A 21,609-nucleotide genomic window follows, 5' to 3' on the forward strand; every position below is an offset into this window, starting at 1 on the left:
AGTCATTCCGATCACTGGACTGTACACAGATACACAAAACAAAAAAAACCAACCCAATTTACAGTTACAAAGAACACATAAATGGTTTATCATTTAAACTAACATTTTCGTCAACAGTGACAATTCTTTCTTCCCAGTTTCCATGTTGTAGCATTGGAATATTGCACAGAAAATTATGTATCACCTAGCAGGGCTTTTAAAAGCCATTAAGCAAAACAAACAATATTGTTATGCACACATATACACTGGAGAAAAATCACAGGGTGATATTCTCTTGACATGGCACTCTCCTCTTGACTCAATTCCACCTGAGAGCCCGTTCTGAAAATCACTCCCCCCCATGATATGAAAAGGGGCACAACTCTGTACAAAGTGAGGCAACTTTGAATTATTTTTAAAAAAAAAGACGTGACAAATAATATACACAGCACACTTTAGAGACTGAGGTTTAAGCTCACAGAACGGTCAATCTCTCTATACTATCCCTTTTTTCTCTTCATTCACTTCATCCTTTCCTTCGTTTAAATTATAATTATCTAAATGACCATTACAAAAGAGATCTGGACAATCAAGATTCAAGAAAACAAAGTAAAAAAATTAACGGAAAAGACATCAGATTCAATCAACAATGATTTTCTCTCTTGAAGCTCAATGGAAAATTTTTTTAACATTGGCAGAAACTTGATCTCCCACCCTCCAAAGTCCTGATAACGTTAGCTGAAACAAAATTCCCCTTTCAGTCAGAAATGGGAAAATCCAGACAGAGGCCGGTTACAAGTTAACCCAGTGGGCCATATTGGGTGATTTAGGTAAACAGTTCGTTGCCGATAACAGGTGACGACAGAAGATTAATGTGGGATTGAGTTAAAAAACACTACTTTCATCACAACCCATTCTATAAAAATGCACACTTCAATGCTTTGTTACTTAAAACTATCTCAAATTAGTATAAAGGAGGAATATATTTCTTACAACTGAGCCTCCTTCAAATAATAACAAATGCCGATAAAGGAAAGCACTAATTCCCTATAAAAATACAGGGAAAAACAAAGATTACTCAGTACCTGCATTCACATTGCACATAATCAAGTCCTTTCACATAGAAGGACTAGGCACAAACCTGAAAAATGCATTGTACAAGTAGTAATGTAGGCCTAGGTTTCTAAAATTTGATTCAAAGTTTGACAGTGACAGTACAAATTAGTGATGGGATGCGCTCCATCTCTTTTGGCCAAGTGTGACTACACTGTAACTGATATAATACACACATAAATGTTACATCTTGACCTAAATCTATGAATGAAAGGTTATCAAATCTGAAATTGCAATTAGATGATACTATTAGCTCTGGGAAAAAGACAAACTTGCCAGCAGATTGAAACACACTAGAGAATCTACGAGCCATGAGTTTGTACAGAAAGTGATGTAGAGCAGTGGATAAACTGGCCACAGAAAGCTTTGGTGAAAATAACAGCCTTTATACGTGATGAAATGTAATAAAAGCAACACCACCAAGACATCTTTATCTCTCCATGATACTACACAGACAAATCATCAATATCACATAAAAGGCAATCTAGTTATTATTATATTGTTTTAGTTTTACGGCACTTGCAAGAAACACAATTACGTCATACAGGTGCCAAAGATTAGAGGTGTTACAAGTGAGTAACAAACACAAAAAAAGAGGATAGATAAAGACGACAGACGTTCGACAGGAAAGAAGAGCAAACCACACCAGAGCACCCTTTAGGTATCACAATAATTACAGGACAATGAATAACCCCCCCCCCCCCCCCCCCCCCAAAAAAAGATTCTTCATGCACACCTTATCTTATACACCCTTTAACAAGTAGAGGAAATTTCAAACAGAGCAAATAAACATATGTTCACACACATTAACGTTTTTGTGACCAGTCAAAATGAAGCACATGTCACTGTTGAATTACTGCGTTAATATCAATTTTTTACAAACAAACGTATTTCTACAAAAAAACCCCCAAAAACAAACAAACAACAACAACAACAAATACACCCCGAACATGCCTGGAAAAAACAAGATAACAATGAGAACCAAAGCTTTGCTTTTTGGGAACACTCTGCAACAACCGTAGCGACTTGTGCCTCATTTTACTTGTCGGTGAGACATTCAATTTTCTGAAGACACTGAGCACCAAAGTGACAGGAGGTGCAGCTGCACTGGAACTGAGACTGGACAGTATGAGGAAACTTGGTGAGCTTCTTTGATGGTGCCCGGGGAGCTCTGAGCAGACAACCGTAGGGGCATGACCCAACGGTGGAACCATTGACCGGCCAGGAAAGACTTCCGGGTTATGCACATGTGGGGAGAGGGGCCGCTATTTCTTGGATTTCTTGCCACTCTGAAATTTCAAGATAAAAAAAAAAGTGATCAATTACCTTTAAAATCTACACACATTCACAGTCAGAAAATTACACTGGAAATAGTTTACATTAAACTTGTTTCATATTTTTTGTTACCGGTTATTTCATGTAAAGTGACCTGGCGGTCCGATGAGTCGGGTCTGTCAGGGGGCCCCCGTGTTGCCTCGTCATGGTCCTGAGTCCGACTGAATACCTCCGTGAGTCTCTCAGACGATGTCTGCCTATTTCCCGCGGGACCCTTGACGTCACCCAAGGGCGTGTCACTCCCTTAATTATCTTGTCCCCACAGTAAAGATAAGAGTCATGTCCCTTGACATCACAATTTCAAACACAGACATCTATCGATTTTAAGGGATAGGCGGACAATTTACAGGTCTGCACTAAGACTTGTAAAATTTTAAAAAGAGCCAAAAATATATTTTTTTATAGCCAAAAATCTGCAGACGGTAAAATCGTAATAAATCGTCTTACGATTGTAATTTCGTAGTGAGGCTAAAAAATCGTAATGATTACGAAAAAATCGGAATGGTTGGCAGCCCTGGAAAACTCACGAAACCAAAAGTCATGATAACATCATTTAAACATGAATTCCTTTGGGAAAATCCAGACAATGGTCAGTTGCGAGCACGAAATTATCCAGCGACGATAGTTGAATTTGACGCACAAGAGTGCTTGCACAACATTTGATTTGGGTCTATCTAAGCGGGAATGGGTTAACCTGACTGGCACCTGGAAGTACAAGGTTCAAATCTGAAAGAGATTCCAAATTTTCCTCCTCTTTCCTGGAAAATTTCCTTTTATGCAAACAACTTGTCAAGTGAACCAGGTCTAGCTTTCAAATTTACTAATAACTCATGCCTCATTTTGAGTCTTGTAAGGAGTTAAACTTTACAAACTGTCCCCCTCACCTTAGACGACGAAGAAGATTTCTGCGTCAACTGTTGTTTGAGCTCATCAATCTCGTCCTTCTGCTGCGCCAGCTTCTCGTTCATCCCAGCCAGATGCTCGCTCATCATGCTCAGCTGACCTTCATAGCTCCTGGTTGTTGTCTGAAGTTCATCCTGAGACAGAGCAAAGAGGAGAGAACAGCATGAATTTTCAGTACATAAGGGTGGTAGGAAAATCTTAACATATTAAACCCTAACTCGCCCGGGACCGTCCGAGAATTCCCTTACGTGCTCCACCCTGACTCACCCGCGCTGACCTGGCGTCTTAAGAAACGAAGTCTCGCCTTTATCGGGTCGAGATTTTGATTTGCATAGTTATTGCAAAAAGTTTCTACTTTCGTTTGGTACCGAAACGAAATTTTTCGGGCCCGTAGTTTTAGTATTAGAGCCGATAGAAGTGCGATCGCGCTACCGACACTTTGTACGTGTCTCAACTTGTTGAAAAGCAACACAACTGAGTTTGAAAAAGGAAATAACGATGGATTTGAGCAAAGACAAACATATGACAAATCAGATGACTCAGATAACTTTGATGAACGCGTAGCAAGAGTTTGGGGCGATTCACATTGATCAGACATAGAAAATCTAGAATTTAGATCTAGGGCCCGATCGCGAGGCTGAGAGTGAGAGTGACGGGTTGGACACCCCCCGATTGAATTAAAGTTAGAACATTTCCAACAGTTTGCGCATACATTAAGTTATATTTTTCTGAAACTACATTCATTCAGTAGTCTCCGCCTAAACGCATGCCATACAAAAGCACGCTCCGCTCAAGCGCACGCTTTCGTCTTCTGACGGGTTTTTTACTATATAATTTAGACATACAAACGCACGCTCCGATCCGTGAAACACGCTGACAAATTTAGCTTGGCAAGGGGAAATTTTCACGACAACCTGCCCTGCCTGCATAAGACAAGCCTAGAATTTACTAGAAAACCGGATATTTGGTGAGAGTGCCCCCGCCCAACAAAGAGAGTGATGGACAGCGTTTACACACCTAACTTTCCACTGACGCATAGGTCTCGGTCTAGGGCTGGTCGGATAAATGTTGGGGGGGGGGGGGGGGGGGGAGATTGGGGGGACTTAAGTTAAATGTTTTTTGATTGGTCACTGGAAATGTATCTTTGAGATAAGGTTTCTGACTGGTGTTTGAGTTTGAGTGACTGCATGTAATGTTTAGTCAGATCTAGGCCTGATGCGCAATACGCGTGATTGCTGTAAAACATTAGACAGGCACATATAGGATTAAATATTAGCCAAATAAGCCTAATAAGCTACGCTCGAAGAACTTATAACGTACTTGTTCAACGAATCACAAGAGAAAATGTTTCTTGAGGATGATTCTAGATCTACATGAATTTACGGTCGCTTGGTAAAGCCACGTAGCCGGTCCGTCGTCTCTATGACTATGACCAACAGTTTCCTTTTAGGCTATCTGTTCCCGACGTTTATAGAATCTAGTGCATATTCATTACATTGAGTTTGTCGTCCCCCCCCCCCCCCCCCCCCCCATTCAACGCCTTTGTATTCTTAACCCCTGTCTGGGAATCCTTCACAAAACAGTCACCTGTCGTCACATTATCAGCCAAAATGACCCCCTCCTCCAAGGGAGATCACTAGAGTAATAAGGAATCGAGACGACTGCGTCCCTTCCTCCCTTTGCTCAGGTTCATGTAAACGCACGCTCCGTATAAACACACGCTTAGGAGCCCTCCCGAGCACCGTGCGTTTAGGCGGAGACTACTGCACTCGTTTTAACTTTTATTTTTTCAGGATTTTTGGAATTTGTTTAGTATTTTTAAAATGTGTTTTTTAAAGGCTTGTATTCACGGGGGGTGGGTTCCGTCCGTTTGCTTAGGATCTAACAATGGACTTCAAGTCCAGACCTTTAGGGTGTAATGTGTTAATCGAAAACTACCCACAGGCATTACTTTGGAGAAACATAACAATGGCCAACTCAATCAGTCAGCACATAAACAAATATACTATAACTTAAAAATGTGGAAACTGAGGGACATGAATGTTATAAATATGTTCAATAGACGTGTGGTGTCATTAAATCTGTTTTTCACAGGGATGACATTAGAATCAAGTAAAATTCAAACACTTATTGAAAAACCACCAAAAGAATATTCTGACAAGACAATTGCTCACCCCCCCCCCCCCCCCTAAAAAAAGAGTACGAAAGTTAGAAAAGTAAAACTTCTATAAATGCTTCAAAATGCAGTGCTCTCATCATTTCCAGATTGGACACTTACCTTTACTTGTGCTAGACTTTGGTTTGCTAGTTTCAGCTCATCCTGGCCCACCTCTTTAGATTTCTCTGCAATCTTCAGTTGTTTATGCAGTGCCCTCACCTGTGAAAAATTGTACCACGGTTTTAAAAAAAGTTGCGATCCCTCATCAAATCAACTGCTTGCTTGAGTCATGAGATACAAACATCTGTGTGTGTGCCTAAAGAAAGGTACCAAAAGTCGGATTTTAACCATTTTGAGTTAAGGTCTGTACCCTATAGGAAATTCAATGCTGAACACAGTGGCGTTTGAATTTTCGAGATATCTCAAGTAGTTTTTTGAGATATTGCACATTTTGCGAGGTAAGGTATAAGATTTAATTTTGAGAAAATTAGCTTTTAAGTTACGAACACCGACAAACTTGAAAAAAATGATGATTCAATTGTTTCTAATGTATTTATCTGTCCCTGTAGGATTATGCGATTGTGCGGCTGCGGCGCGGCCACGTTTTTTCGCGTAATTCTGCAACATTTGCATAATTTTGGATTCCCTGCGTTTTTTCACGTTTTTTTCCCTCTTTCTTTCACAAAACAATTAATGAACGCCTCGCCATGTGACTAAAGGGAAATAATCACCACAATAAGTCTTATTTAAGTGAAAAGTTGGTTATTTCCCTTGTTGGAAAATCTTGGTTATGGTTTGGGATTTTGTTCCTTGAGCATGTTCAATTTTTCAATCCATCAAAAGTTGTTGTTATCATGTCTGCTGATATTTCATGTTTGACAGGTGTCCCTGGTTTTAGTAATGTGCCAGAAACAGAGGTCCAGATGTCCTTTTTTTTTAAAAAAAACATTTTTCTTTCCGATCTAGATCTAGATTAGATTTACAGCTGAAAGTTACAGAGATTATATATATATATATATATATATATATATTTTTTTTACTGATGTGTATAGTTTTTTCCCAAATACACAACAAATTACTGATACTGATATGTTCTGTTAAAAATTTTTCTGTACATAAAACATGAAAATCATGAAAATTCGTGTTGAAAAAGTGTAAAACATGTCGCGAATGGTGTTACGGTAACTTGCATAATTTTTGCATAATTAGGCATTTTTTGGGCATAATTTGGCCATCTAAATTTGCATAATTCTACGGGGACAGATTTATTCATTGAAAATTCATTTCCAATTCGGTGTTCAGTTGACATCAATATCATGATTACAATTCAATGATAAAACATAGCAGGGAAGAAAAAAAACATGCTTCGAGAATACATGTTCACACCTTTTAAAAGCAGTTTTCATTATCTTTTTAAAACATACCCTACCCTCAAAATAATTCAAAATAAAATATTTAGAAGAGAAATCAATGAAAACTCTTTTAACACATTGTTAAAAAAATGGTGGAAATTTCATGTTTTTATGGAAACACATTTTGGTCAAAAAATTGATTTTTTGTCATTATCAGTCCGTAGCTCAAAATTGTCTGTGGCGACTGTTTGTACCTTTCTTTAGGCACACACACATCTTTTCACAAAAATTGAAAATCAGTACCATCGAGAGGGTTAGGTGATAGTGGTTAGAAAGTGCTTCTTGCATGAATTGTATCTTTCTCTTAACTCTTCAATTTAATTGTTTCTTATCCACTTCACCATTAAACTCTTTGACCACTAAGCTTATCAGTGGACACATCAAGCACAAAAGAGGATGGTCATTCATCGTGCTAACGTGAACCCACCCACAACCAGACTCAAAACTGACCTCTGGCCAAATAAACCACCACATAACAAACTGAAAAGAGGAAACTGGAATAAGAGAATTGAGATATAAACAATTGAGAGGGACAGGAAATATAAAATGATTTTCAAGCAATACTAGGCACAAGCTGGTAGTTTTCAAGGCAGAGTCCTTGGTCCATGGAAAGTCGAAAAAGTAAGAAAAGAAAGAAGGAGAGACATTAAAAAAACAAATATCACACAAGTACATCTGGCCAAAGAAAAGAGTAGGGACGGAACTAGAGTAATCCTTCAAAACTTTCTCAAAGCCAACGTAAGTACTGCATCCTAGTGGAGGCCTTAAGACCAACTCCTCATGGTTAAGACTGAAAAAAGGTACCGGTAACTATAAATCATCCTCATTGACCATCTTTGATCCCAACAAACCTCAGCGTGGAAGTGCACAGCCTTGCTGTCTGCTTGCTGGAGGGAGAGCGTCAGTTCGTTGACCCTACCCTTGTAGTGGCTCATGATCAGCTGTTCCCGGGTGTCCACATCACTGCGGACATCTCCACTGGACTCCACCTGGCCCAGCTGTGAGGGTTATAAGAAATGCGAGATTTGGAGATGAAAGATGTCAGTTATTAACAAATTATTTCCCAAAACCCTCACACACAAAGTAAATACATCTATACATATTAAATTAAACCCATTTTGAATGCATGGGTTTTCCTATGATCTGTAAAAAGCTTGTGAATTGCAATGTACTCTCGTAATTCTGACAGTTGGCTAGAACAGGAAAAACAACATATAAAAAAAAAAAAAAAAAAGAAGAATTTCGTTTAATATATTAGGTACCAGAAACTAAATGTTCAAACTAGCTGTATGCCAAATTTATCTGTTCCATTTGAAAGGCATAGAATCCACTAAGCATTTTGGTACCATTCTTCAACATCTCCGTCAATTTTTAAGAAAATTGTAGTAGTTTAAAATTTGATCAAATTTGTTAAAGTCAGTCACTGGCTGCAACCCCATGTTTGACAGACAATAAAAGAGTACCAAGAGCACTAAACATCTCCACATTAACAGAGTACAATCACTATAACAAATATATGGAGCATAATTTTTTTCAAGACTGTGAGATCTTTACAAATCAGTACTTTATCACCTCAAACACGATATCTGTCGTTATTTCGACAAAAACACCGAGCGTTGACCCGGCCGGCGTCGCACCGGTCCTCGCGGCGAGCGAGTCGGCTCTATACTGTAGTGTACCCCGCGTGCGGGGTCACATGCTTTCGGAGTCTCGCGGAAGGATTGATGTAAAATAATTCCAATTTAATTACTTTATTCTAATAGGAAATAAACTGATCTTTTAATTAATATTTTTTATAAACCGGTATTTTACATATTTTGTGTAAAAAGTGATCTTTAAACATTTTGACGGTATTTTTAAAAGCTTTCTATAAAGACGCCAAAGGCTAAACTTATATCACGAGAAAGCCCGTTTAAAGCTCTACAGTTCTCCGCCAATGAAAAGACGGTATTTAATCATCCCTCGTTCCGCGAAGCATTTGAATGCAGCCGTGTCAATTTTTCAACCGGCCGACCTCGCATTCTGACCGTGAGGGGCTTCGCTTTCGTCGGCGATTCTCCAGCTCCTAATTATCGGACATATAAACAACTTACACCATTGTAACGAGGAAAAACTGAACTTTTACAAGGTGTACGGTACTTGGTGTTTTAAAGCGAAAGAGCAAAGAAACAGCGATCGGAATTAACCCGATTTTATCGATACCACGCGGTCGGAAGGCCGCGAGTGCCCGCGAGGCCGTGTTTACGCTACCTAAATATATATATAACCATTCCTGAACAGCTGAATTTTCTTTCCATAAACCACATTTTAGTAAGGCCTGAACTTCAGGGAAAGTTCAGTCGTCAGACAACACTCTCTACAGTTTGTTGCCTCATTCATCTGTACTGTGAGTGACAACTTAACGAGCAAGGGGTCAATTATAATCCCTGTCCTTCCATAATCAAACATTAAACCTCCGAGTGTCGATGACTAATTCAATAAGCCTTAAGTTGTGTTTTTGGCGTCATAGCTGATTTATTTGGCCGTAATTTGGGGTTGTTATTATGATTTGTTTATACCAGTTTCTATATCGCCAAACATTTCAGCTCCTTCAAAAACGAGACCTATTTCCTGTTTACATTCTACTCTGAAAATGTATAGGTTTATGACCTTCACTTGCTTGGTTTACCTATTCTCAAATATTTTACAACATATTATGGTGAAGCCAATCATAAGCCAAAAGCCAGCAATTCTTTGTTGTGTCCTTTCTACCTGCCAGATCATTCGAGTGTTGGGTGACTGGCTTCCTGGTGGGGAAATCAAACCCTCGTCTTCCACACAACAGGCTGGGATGTTTAGTTTTAGTTAAAGTTTTACGGCAATTGCAACACAATAAGGTCTTATAAGTGCATAAGATTAGAGGTGTTACAAGAGAGTAACAAACACAAAAAAGGAGGAGGAGAGAGCAGGACGATAAGAAGCAAACCACACAAGAGCACCCGTCAACCATCCACAGGCTGGGATGGTTACCTCAATATGAAGTTGAAAGTCACCAGTACTTACCATACTTGTGTCTATATATGATCCAGAATTCACCGAGTCCGAGCGAGTGCTGGCGTCCGAGGGCAAGGCAAGCTTCTCGATGTGATCCTCCAGCGAGACGGATGGGGCAGAACTCACGCCGCTTGAGGTCGAGCGAGCCGACTCCAAGTCCTTCTCCAACTGTTTGGTTTTCTATAACAGCGTAAACCATACATCACATTAGCGTTTTCCATGTATCTTTCAAAACATATTTGCATTCGAAAAACACTAAAAAAAACCCCACAAAAAAACAGTAAACAGCTTACTGTATTAGAACTATATTTGAATAAAAGATAAGGAATACAGATTTTGTTAGCACATAAGGAGAGTAGAAATGTAACAAATATGAAAGCCCAGAAAAGAACAAAACTTTCTTTTAAATTGTTTACTATGTAGAGAAACTGCTTATATAAGAATAATTCACTTGTCACAGAAGCACGATAAAGATTCCAGAAAGCAACAACATAATACTATCAACACACTTGGAATCATTACAATACTGTTTGTTTTAAGAACGAAACTAGGCATTTCTGCCTACTCCAAAGAGGTTTTACGGCGTTCGCAACTGCATAAGGTCATATGAGCGTAAGAAGATTAGAGGTGTTACAAGAGAGTAACAAACATAAAAAAGAAGAAAGGGAGAAAAGGACGATAGATGTTTCATAGGAAAGAAGAAGCAAACCACACCAGAACACCCGCCAACCACCCACCTACTCCAAATTGAGTAAGAAAGCTTTCTTGACATCCAAGAGTGAGTATGATTTTGAAAGGATTAAAATTATCCCTTAACCAAAACAGAAGACATTCTTGTAGCAAAATGTTTAAAAAAAATTAGTTTAGGGCTTCTTCAAAAGCAGCTGTTCAATATGTGCATGTTTTTATGTTTTCTGCAGCTAAAAGTCCAGCCTCATACACTTAGCTGCGGAATTGTATCACAGGGCTCCCCTTTTTAGGCCAACTTAAGAGGTTCCCTCACCCTTTGGTTTTTTACCTTAAGGTATGTGTGTGTTGTCAATTGTCAAATCATTAACTCGGCTTCGAGATGGAGAAGTGGGGAAATGATGCTTGCCAGACGCACACCATCTATGTTTTAAAGCGTATGCAAAAACCCTCGAAATGAAATTTTAAAGAGTAACGCTCACGCACCACCAAAACTTAAAGGGGGGTAATCTGCAGGTTTAATGCGTAATATACACACATTTGTGCGTAAAGAGGAGCCCTGGTATCAGTTAACACATTACACCCTAACTTGCCCGCGAATTCCCTTACGCGCTCCACTCTTGACTCGCCCGGAACCGCCCGCGCCGACCCAGTGTCTTTAGAAACGAAGTCTCGCCTTGACGAGACTCTGGGGCCGTGATTTTGATTTGCATAGTTATAGCAAAAAGTTTCTTCTTGTGTTTGATACCGAAACGAAATTAGTGCGATCGCGTTACCGACACTTATAGTGTAAAGCGCATAGAGCCTGCTGTTGAGCGGGGACATGCGCTATACAAATGCTATTTATTATTATTTATTATTATTACTTCGAAAGTGTCTCGACTTGTAGAAAAGCGACACAATTGAGTTCGAAAACGGAAATAACGATGGATTTGAGCAAAAACAAGCATATGACAAATCAGATGGCTCAGATTTTGATGAAAACGTTGTAGCAAGAGTTTGGGGCGATTCCGATTGATCAGATGTAGAAAATCTAGAATTTAGATCTAGGGCCTGACCGCGAGGCTGAGAGTGAGAGTGACGGGTCGGACACCCCGATTGAACTAAAGTAAGAACATTTCCAACAGTTTCCGCATACATAAAGTTATATTTTTCTGAAACTACATTCAGTTTTCTTTTTAACTTTTATTTTTTCAAGATTTTGGGAATTTGTTTAGTATTTTAAAAATGTTTTTTTTAAAGGCTTGTATTCACCGGAGGTGGGTTCCTTCCCCTTGCTTAGGATCTGACAATGAACTTCCCATCCTGACCCTTAGGGTGTAATGTGTTAAACGTCCCTTGCAACACTGTAAGATTATTAGACCGACAATTATCAGGAACAATCAACCAGAATCTAATCAGTATACAAAGCACTAGAACATTCAGTAGTGAAACATGATAACCTTTGCAAAGAATTAGATCGAAAAAAATCCTTCTTTACTCTTTCTAATCTAAACACCCCCCCCCCCACCCCCCCCACCTTCAAAGACAAAGATAAGCAACCAAAATAAAAACATTATTCAAGACTCGAAAATCTCAGTGAAAACTTAGCTGAAAGAAAGATGCCCCTGCCAGTCTTACCACTTGTTCATTTTCAAACTTGATCTTGAGTAACTGCAGCTCCAACAAATAGTGCTCCTTCTCTTGTTCAAGTTTGGTCAGCTTTTCTTGGAATACAGATATCTGAAGAGCAGGAAAGTAGATAAACACAGAAAACTTTTGAAACAGACTTAAAAGTTTAAGAGTTTGGAAATACTTTTGAAACTAAGACTACCAAAAAAAAAAGAAGGTCATTATTGTTTCTGAAACAAACTAAAGCTATCTAGACAAAGATGGTTACAACTTTTCTTAAACAAGAATTTAGAGACAGTTGAACCTGTAGTAATGAACACCTGTTGGGAAAAAAAACACCTGTAATAATGATCACTTCCCAATTGTGTTTTTCTCTACATTATAATGATACTGTCCAAGAGAGGACCACCTGATTAAGGTGACCACTTTTCTCCTCGACAATGGGGGATTGTTTTGGACAAGTTCAACAGAGTATGGTTCAGTTTTTCATTTTGTTTGAGTGAGATTTTTCCCTTCTGTTGTCTGCTAAATCATTCAGAGCCTGAAAAAACTGTTCACAATCTAGTCACAGAAAAGGAAAAAGGAAGTGACAAACTTTCTGATGTCTTAACACAATGTTTTGCCACACAGCACTGACAAAAAAACATACGACAACATTTGTAAAGAAGATACCAGTAAAATAAAGACCAAAAGCTAGAGGAGGAACCTATTACTCTAATACAGCCATAGATGCAGTGTACATTCAAAAGCAAAACAGTTATGAATAGTAATCAGTAATAAATCGGGGTAACGGTTAGAAACGGAGGAGAAAAAAAAGTTCATTTAGTAAAATTCAAACAGGACTTAACTCCAAATTCTAGTCTTTCGTAACATTTAAACGTAATGAGTACACACCCAGGACAATTTAATGAACCAGTACACGGTGATGAAAGAACCTTTGACAATGGAAGGACCAGTACTATAGAATCATCATGACTCACAAACCAATATACGAATATATACCTGTTTGGCAAGTCCCTCCTTGCTTTCAGCTGAGCTAAGCAGAGTTTTCCTGTTCTGCACAGCGACACAATGAGGCACTGACTCGGGGAAAGGCTGCAGAAGACACATAAAGCATGGCTCTCACAAGATGGTAAGAATCTCAACATATGATTTCCAGAGAAGACAAGACTAACATCGTAATTTGTGCAGCCTGAGAAGATAATAAAAATCCAGTCTCAACCACTCTAAATGCATAAACCACGACTGAATTTATATAACGGTATTTCCACGAAAACATATCCATACTTTTCGCACCCCCCCCCCCCCCCCCCCCACTATCAATGCAGTTTTGAAAATGGACTTTACAAATTAGCAAACTGATCTGACTGCTTTGACAGATTAAAAAAAACCAACCTGCAGAACACGACAAAAAAATCTTGCACTATCTTCCAGCAAAAGCAGAAATCATCGCATCATCAAAATACCTTGTTGATACGAGCGAGGTAGTGGGCTGCTTTATGCCTGAAGTTGTTCACGGCAGGATGAGATCTGGGGCCCTCTGCCGACTCGGAGCCCACGCTACAACCCCTGGTCCTGTAGCCAGCGGGCTGAGCGAAGAAGTCCAGGTTACCCGACATGAAGGCTGCCATCTGTCGTGTCAGAAACAAAAGAAAAAAGGGAGGAAGAAATTTTTTAAAACATCACACCATCACTTAATAAGTACAGTCGAACCTGCTCTAACGGCCCCATATTTAAGACAACCACATGTACAAATGACCACTTTCCACAAGCCCCCTGAGTTTTTACCGGGAGGAGCGACCCTTGATTTTGCCAATTTTGGGTCAGGCTATGCACCTTGAGATGTTGGCTGATTTTTGGAGATCAACCAGTTCTTTGACTAAAAATAGCATGGAGACAATTGAGAAAGCCTTTATTCTCCTCATAAATTGCCTTGAAAACATGAGGGTGGGTTAATATGGTGTAGCAATGACCACGAAAAACCTTTTTTTGCCAGAAAGTGTTTGCAAATAGGTGCATTTTGTAGCTTTATCTTCACTGAGCATGGAACTTTTTGAATTTTTAAAATCCATCAATAAACAAAAAAGTTACGGATTTTTTAATCAATTAATTTCTGGTACACTTTTATAATATAATGAAAAACTCCCAAAATATGGGACGTTCTTTGGTGAGTTTTGAGATAATATTCGTCATATCTCGCTCATTTCTCGGAGTATTTAAAAGAAACTTGGCAACCCAGTACATTTTCTAGTGCAGAATCTAGTCCTGCTTTCAGATATTTCATAGCTATCCTATTTTTTGAGTTATGAAGACGTTTATAGGTAAAAATGTGGTGGTTTTCGGTGAGTTTTGAAACAATATTTGTCATAGCTCGCCTAATTCTTGGAATATGTAAATGAAACTTAGCAGTCTAGTACATTTTTTAATGAAGAATCTAGTCATGCAGTCAGATTTTTAATATCTGTCATACATTTTGAGTTGTAAAGACATTAACAGGTAAAAAAGTGGCGTTCTTTACAGATTTACAAAGATTATCAGTCATATGTTCTCCCAAAGTCATGATATTTGAATGAAACTTGGCAACATAAATGGTTCCTCCTTGCCAAGCAATGCTCTGGATCAATTTGTCACAAAAATGTAAGTAGAGAGCTGGATTTATTAGTCTAATAAATCCAGTTCCGTACTAGTAAAAGCATGCATACTTTGTTATAGAAAATAAGATCGTCTCTGTGTATATTCCATTGTTGGACAAGTCATGGGAATATTTCGCATGTGTAGGCTACAACTCATACAATAAATGTAACATATTTACACCCCCCCCCCCCTCTTCTCTCTCTCTCTCTCTCTCACGCGCGCGCACACACACACACACACATGCACGCTCGCGTACTCACGCGTGAACGATAACAATGTATAAACGGGACTATCTTCCCAGACTGGACTAAATAAGTACCATACTCTTTAATAACAATCTTAATGCCTCACTTTTCCAAACAGAGCACACAGGACGAGTCAAAGTGTGTGCTTTCCCAAGAGGGGGGAATAGGCTTTCATAACGCAAACACAATGCCATACCACTTCTCAAGATGTTTGCTTTTCTGTTTCTATTCTTCTGTCATGCAATCAAGCAAATAAAAATGACTACATCTATTGTATTGTGACTAAAATGCAACAAAAATGCAAGTTATCAAGGCCCCCGTTTAGTTTTCAAGTATCCCCCCCCCCCCTTTCGAGTTCACATAAGCGGGGCCTCGTTTGTAGCGCCCGAGGCGACCGATGGCTGATGACGTCACTCAGTGGAAATTTCCCAGCCGCAGGGCATTCACCCAGTACGTGCAAATGGCAATGTCGCTTTTTCCCTTAGTTACTCCCACATTTTTAAAGATTACGCGAAAACCGCTAAACACAGAAGCTTTAAATTTTAAGGGAATAAAGAAAAATGGTGTACAACGTATCAGTCAGTTTGACAAATCACAGCTCCGAAAAATCTTCAAAGTGCACCACATCAACCACTTTTGCAAACGTTTTCGACTGCTTCTAGGATGGGTACAATGTTGTCAAACTGCATACTAAGAGATTGACCTCTTTCCTCATTGGCTGCCAAGTTTCATTCATATCCATTCACGAGAAGCGGCGTGAGAGCGAGTTGAAGACAACAACCTTTGCGTTAGTGCGTCCCACGAAACATCTCCGCTGCGGGGGCCAAAAATCGGCAGAACAAAACGCGCTTGGTGGGCATTGCTATATGGTGAATTTTCACAATTGTCGTTTTTCGCAAAATATCATTTTTTTTTTTTTTCCCCCTACTCCTTCCTTATTTTTCATCCTTTTTACATGAAATGTTCAGGAAACATAGATGGCAAGGCTGCCATCAATGTAAAAGAGAGATATTTGCGAAAAAAATAACAGTTTTCCATTGGCAAGCGATTACGCAAACTAAATTTAGAAAAGGTTTTTTATACTTTTGGAAAATTTTCATATTATTTTTCTTTTGCACTTATTGAAAAAAAACTTTGCCGTTACACTGATAGGGTCTGGTTCAGGTATACTCTCACCAAATTTGGTCAGTAAATAGAAAGCCTTCAGGATTTGAATTTCATTGTTTATTTTCAAGATGGTGGCCATTTCCATAGCAACCGCTGTAGCTATGCCAAAATAAAATTGCGCATTAAGAGATTTTCCTATGCCTAACTTATATATATACTTAGATTTGATCTTGGACAACAAAAATAGAAAATGGTCCTCAAAGGTCGCTCTTCCCGTTAAAAATAATATAATAACACTGTCCATGATGTCCACCTGTCTAAGACAACCACTTTTCTCCTCCACAAAATAGGAAGCTGTCTTAGACCGTTTCAACCCTACATTACTGGTATTTGAATCTACATGTCAAAAGTTAGAAACTGATACAGATTGCAAAAGAAAATTTTGGATCATTTCTGAGGTTGGCTGCTCCCGCTCTGCCAGTAAGGGTCAATCAGTGTCCTCAGTTCTGTGTTGGAATAAGTTTAAACAAACCAGAAACCTTAAACCATCAACAAATATTGGGAGAAAAAAATACTAATCGGAGGGACTGCAAATAGGAGTGGAGGGCACACTGAAAACAATAGGTAATATACTTGACTGTAATAGGTGAGACTTGGGTTTGATCCTAATGGAATATTTCTGAACTGATGCTGTTTCAAGGATTGCAAATATTTCTCAGTCACATTCATGCTAGTTCAGAGCTTCGAACTCAAGTGAAAAAAAACTCAACAACCCCCCCCCCCCCCACACACACACACAAACACAGACAAAAGACTTGAATCAAAGCCCTCACTTTTCCAGTGTTTGTGACCAAAGAAATGAGCGATGCCACAACACACTCATCGGTTCGTTTGAGCTCTTTGGTTGCAGTGGGAAGCTGGTGCTCCAGGGACACTTTGGAATTGTAATGTTTGGACACCTCTGTGGAAGGAAGAAACCATACAGAATAAAGGAATTTATTATACAAAAAAAAAAATAGCTCCAGAGAATAGAAAATAATGTATATGTGTCACGATGCAGTGGAACCAGGCGCCTGTCAGTTCTTGAGCACAGCTATTGGCACCACTTTAAAATTTGTTCATTTATCTTACTTTTGAAGAAAAAATGTCCATCTTTCTTGAATAGAATTCGAGATATTTGCAATTGGAGGAGGTGGGGGCCGCCTGGAGTTAGAAATAAAATAAGGGAGAAAATGGCCGCTAAATTTACTGACTTCCAAAGCTACAGTGTCCTTGTACACTGCAAATTTACATCTTTTTCGGTGCCTTTGATCAATGTTTTTCCGTAAAACCTATTTCGAAATGTGTTTTTAAATAGACATAAAGGGCGTAAAAAAAAAAAAAAAGCAAAAAAAAAGGGAGAAGTGCAACGAGCAGAAAAATGCAAGTTCCTTTGGTTTCATTATTTTGACGAGCGTCTGATTTTACAACGGTACCTCGCATGTTATGAATAGCAATACTTAACTCTCAGCTGTCAATTCTAAAGATGCTGCTTGATTTTCACATGTGCAAATGATGTTAATATAAAATGGACCCTTGCACCAAGTACATGAAAGCTCAACAATTTAATTAAGGAGAGGTAGCTATGTATAAAGCCAATTTTCATTTTGAGTAGTTTAATGCATTTAAAAAAAATCATTTTGATGTTCCCAGCGAAACAGTGACAATAAGATCCATTTTGTCATTTTTCAGGTGTCTTTCTTGGGAATTGCCTTCTACAGAATGTAACTAGGGTATGCACCAACACGCTTCAGTGTTGCTATATTCTCCTCAAACTGCTCAAAACTTTCTATCATTTAGTCAAAAGTCATTTCCTTAAATAGGGCTTTCTTTATGAAGCACATGATTTACCTCAGCGACAATATCAACTGTCTGTACCTGTGGAGATGTCACGCAAGGCTGACTGGATACAGGTGTAGACTGCATAAGAAGGTGTGCACATGCGTGTGTGTGTCTGTGTGCATGTGTGAGCATGTGAGTGTGAGTGTGAGTGTGTGCGTGTGTACATGTATGTATGAATGTGAGTGCTTGTGGTGAAACACTAAACTCATGTGCCAGGTTTGGGACAATAAATATGTATCTTATCTAAGATTTATCAGTATATAGACTTATTGAGTGAAGAAAAGCAATTTTAGGCCCATATGAGAGCATAGCACTGAAAGGTTTTATCAGAGTGCTTCCTTCAAAGTAAAAAATTTACTGCTGAAACTGTCTTTTTCTTTATCAATGATCAGTTAAATACAACTCATTTAGCAAAAATCTGATATCGCACAGCACAGAAAATTAGATTTTTTGTCGCAGGACAGAATTCCCACCTTTGATAGCATCGTGTAAATCGTTCAAGGACTTGCACAGGTGTGAAAAAAATTTCTTGTGGGATGCCTGCGGATGACCTTGACCTTGTACGCCTGAACGAGAGAAATCGAAAGTACTGGTATGTGTAAAACTGATATAAGAACACAATTCTTTTTCAGAGCGTAAAATGTCATACAAAACTACAAGTCCTTTGGTACAAGTTATCTACAAGGAGACAACTGTTAACTTAATTCTCTGCACCAGAGATATTTCCATGATTATGCCACACCAGTTTATCATATTTAATGGCAGGTTGAAGGTGATGTTGGGAGAGGCCACTTGGCAGCTTTATTCTGTTCAGTAACGTAGTCATATTCATGTCAAAACATATCTAAAAAAGCATAAAGTGTTTAAGTGCAAGATTGCACAAAATGAGTCCTCGTTTTAGTTAAGATTTTTATGGCGTTTGTAACACAGTTAGGTCATATGGAGTAAACACAACACAAAATTTGAATTCAATACATAAACAGTTTTTGACAAACAGAAATAAAGAAGAAAGATCAGGAAGAATGAAACAACAACAAAAATACTTGACAGAAACTTTCACATCTCATAAACAAACAAATTTTTCTTTAAATCAGGGAAGTCAAGACAATTTTGATTCGAAAGACAGGACATTAGGAACAGATAGAGTGGACTCTGCCACTATCTTCACTTCTGAGATTCAGAAGGTCAAGAATCTTGGACTGCACTGAACCACCACTGTGAAACAACAGAGCTAGGATATGTAGCGAAAAATATCGCAAATCTATTTTTAACCTTTCTTCCAGACGGTGCTTGCCTCCTGTTGCAACAATGGCTACTACAAACAGATAGAAACGGATTATCCAATAACAAAATCGTTGGGTTTGGACACAGCTGGTGTGGAAGAAAACCAAAATAGTCAGGGGTCAAAGTTGAGCGAATAGATTACTGCAAAATATATGGACTGAAAAGCAAAAAATATATTTAAATTATTATAGTAGAGGGTTTTACGGCGCTCGCAACAGCATAAGGTCATATGAGGGGTGGGTGTCAACAGAGAAGTCTTTACAGGGAATCAGACTTACTCTGCTCACCTCTCTAGCTTCAACAGCACAAGGTCTGCTTCAACTATCAAGGCACCCCGGAAATAGCAGGTCAAAAGAGTGTGACAAACATACAAAAGAAGTAGAGGAAAATGACAATAGTAAGGATTAGGAAAGAAAAAGCAGCAGTTCCCTGTTGCAGATCAGGCACAGTTATGAGCGCGACATGAATCAGCCCATTTACAATTCTACTGTGCTTGAACGAGAAATGTCTCCCCTTTGGGAATGGCCTAAAGGCACTACAGTCAGTGGCACTGCCCCGGGGGGTTGCAAAAAAGAAGCTCTGTATGTAGTAAATGCTTTTAGTAAGTTTAGTTTTAGTAAGAGTTCTACGGCACTTGCAACACAATAAAGTCATATAAGTGCCGAAGATTAGAGCAATGTTGTTGTGGTTGTTGTTGTTAGCGATCCAGTAGCATCTGAGCGTCAACTCTTCTGCATGATGCCATTCGGTAATAGTTGCATGTTTGTTCTAACTGTTGTCTTGAGGAGTAGAGGCAATTAGATGTGTGGGGTAGCTTGGGAAGAAAACATCCCCTTAAATCAGTTTGTTTTCTACAGAAAAACAGATGATGTTCCACTGTCTCTGAGGGGTAGTCACATAGTGGGCAGGCAGCAGACTGCTTTACTCCAATTCGGTTGAGATGTTGGTTGAGGGGTACATGTTGTGTTCTAAGTTGGAAGATTATGGATTGATCTCCCCTCCTCAACTCATTGATTGGATCTTTGACCAGTGGTTTATTCATGTTGCCATACATCCTCCTTCCTGTCGTACCTGTGGCCCAATCATTCAGATTAGAGATATAAAAAGAGAGAAACAAACACAAAAAAGAAGGAGGAGAGATAAAGACGATAGATGTTTGATAGGAAAGAAGGAGCAAACCACACCAGTGCACCTGCCAACAAACCCAAGCTTTCAATAAGTAATTAGCATCTCAGTTTCTTACTTTGAGCAGCAAGTAAAGACACATTTGTGTCCAGTTTGTTGAAGACGGCGTTCAACTTCTTCAAGGAATGCAGTAAATCTTTGTTCTTGGAGGCCAGAGTGGCTGTGCAAGACGACACAGCATTCTCCTCATCCAAACTGACAAAACAAGAGATATTTAAATATATGTGTGTGCACCTAGAGAGAGGTACCAAAAGTCGCCCCAGACTGTTTCGAGCTACAAACTGATAGTGCCAAATATCACTTTTTTGACTAAAATGTGTTTCCATTAAAAAATGATAGATCTAGATCCAAAATTTTCTTACAATGCGCTCAAAGGGTTTTCATTGATTTGACTTCTAAATGTTTTATTTTGAATTATTCTGAGGGAAGGGTATCATAAAAACAAATAATGAAAACTGCTTTTAAAAGGTGTTAAAATCTATTGTTGAAGCAAGTTTTCTCTTCCCTGCTATGTTTTACCATTGAATTTCATTCATGACATCGATGTCAACTGAATGCCAAATTGGAAATGAAATTTCCATTAAAAAATTCATTTGAAAAATTATATTTTTAAAGTTTGTATGTGCTCTCATGTTTGTTAAACTTAAAAGCTCATTTTTTCAAAATTATATTTTTATATCATACCTCGCACAATGTGCAATATCTCCAAAACTACTTGAGATATCTAAAAAATTCAAAAACCCCTGTGTTCAGCATTGAATTTCCTATAAGGTACAACCATTAACTTAATATGGTCAAAATCTGACTTTTGGTACCTTTCTTTAGGCACACACACATATTATCACAGGCTGTTGACAAAATATGAACCATGTCATAATAATTTCTACAAACTATTTATAAACATATTTCGGGAAGACAAAGAGGACTTATCAATCACACGAAAAGGTGACTACAACTCCTCCATAGCACTGACAATTTATAATCATTAGCTTTGTTCTCCATGTCTATTCAATAATCTTGACAATAATATGTCCGCTTGAAA

The 21,609-nt window shown here is 38.7% G+C and overlaps 1 protein-coding gene across 1 annotated transcript in view; it reads right to left on the reverse strand.

Annotated features, from left to right (window-relative positions):
• Positions 1-1,832: 1,832 nt before the first annotated feature.
• Positions 1,833-21,609, reverse strand: part of LOC101858346 (protein phosphatase 1 regulatory subunit 21) — a 40,310-nt gene continuing 20,533 nt past the window's right edge. The window contains exons 10-20 of the mRNA XM_005100904.2: positions 20,626-20,762; positions 18,572-18,664; positions 17,051-17,178; positions 13,698-13,862; positions 13,234-13,326; positions 12,241-12,342; positions 9,943-10,113; positions 7,752-7,898; positions 5,609-5,707; positions 3,312-3,464; positions 1,833-2,381 (exon numbers count right to left, since the gene is read on the reverse strand). Of these exons, the coding sequence (XP_005100961.1) occupies positions 2,358-2,381; positions 3,312-3,464; positions 5,609-5,707; positions 7,752-7,898; positions 9,943-10,113; positions 12,241-12,342; positions 13,234-13,326; positions 13,698-13,862; positions 17,051-17,178; positions 18,572-18,664; positions 20,626-20,762 (1,312 nt within the window). The 3' untranslated portion in view covers positions 1,833-2,357. The remainder of the gene's footprint in view (positions 2,382-3,311; positions 3,465-5,608; positions 5,708-7,751; positions 7,899-9,942; positions 10,114-12,240; positions 12,343-13,233; positions 13,327-13,697; positions 13,863-17,050; positions 17,179-18,571; positions 18,665-20,625; positions 20,763-21,609) is intronic.

Source organism: Aplysia californica, unplaced genomic scaffold (assembly GCF_000002075.1).
Source record: "Aplysia californica isolate F4 #8 unplaced genomic scaffold, AplCal3.0 scaffold00264, whole genome shotgun sequence".
In the NCBI taxonomy this organism is placed as follows: Eukaryota; Metazoa; Mollusca; class Gastropoda; order Aplysiida; family Aplysiidae; genus Aplysia; species Aplysia californica.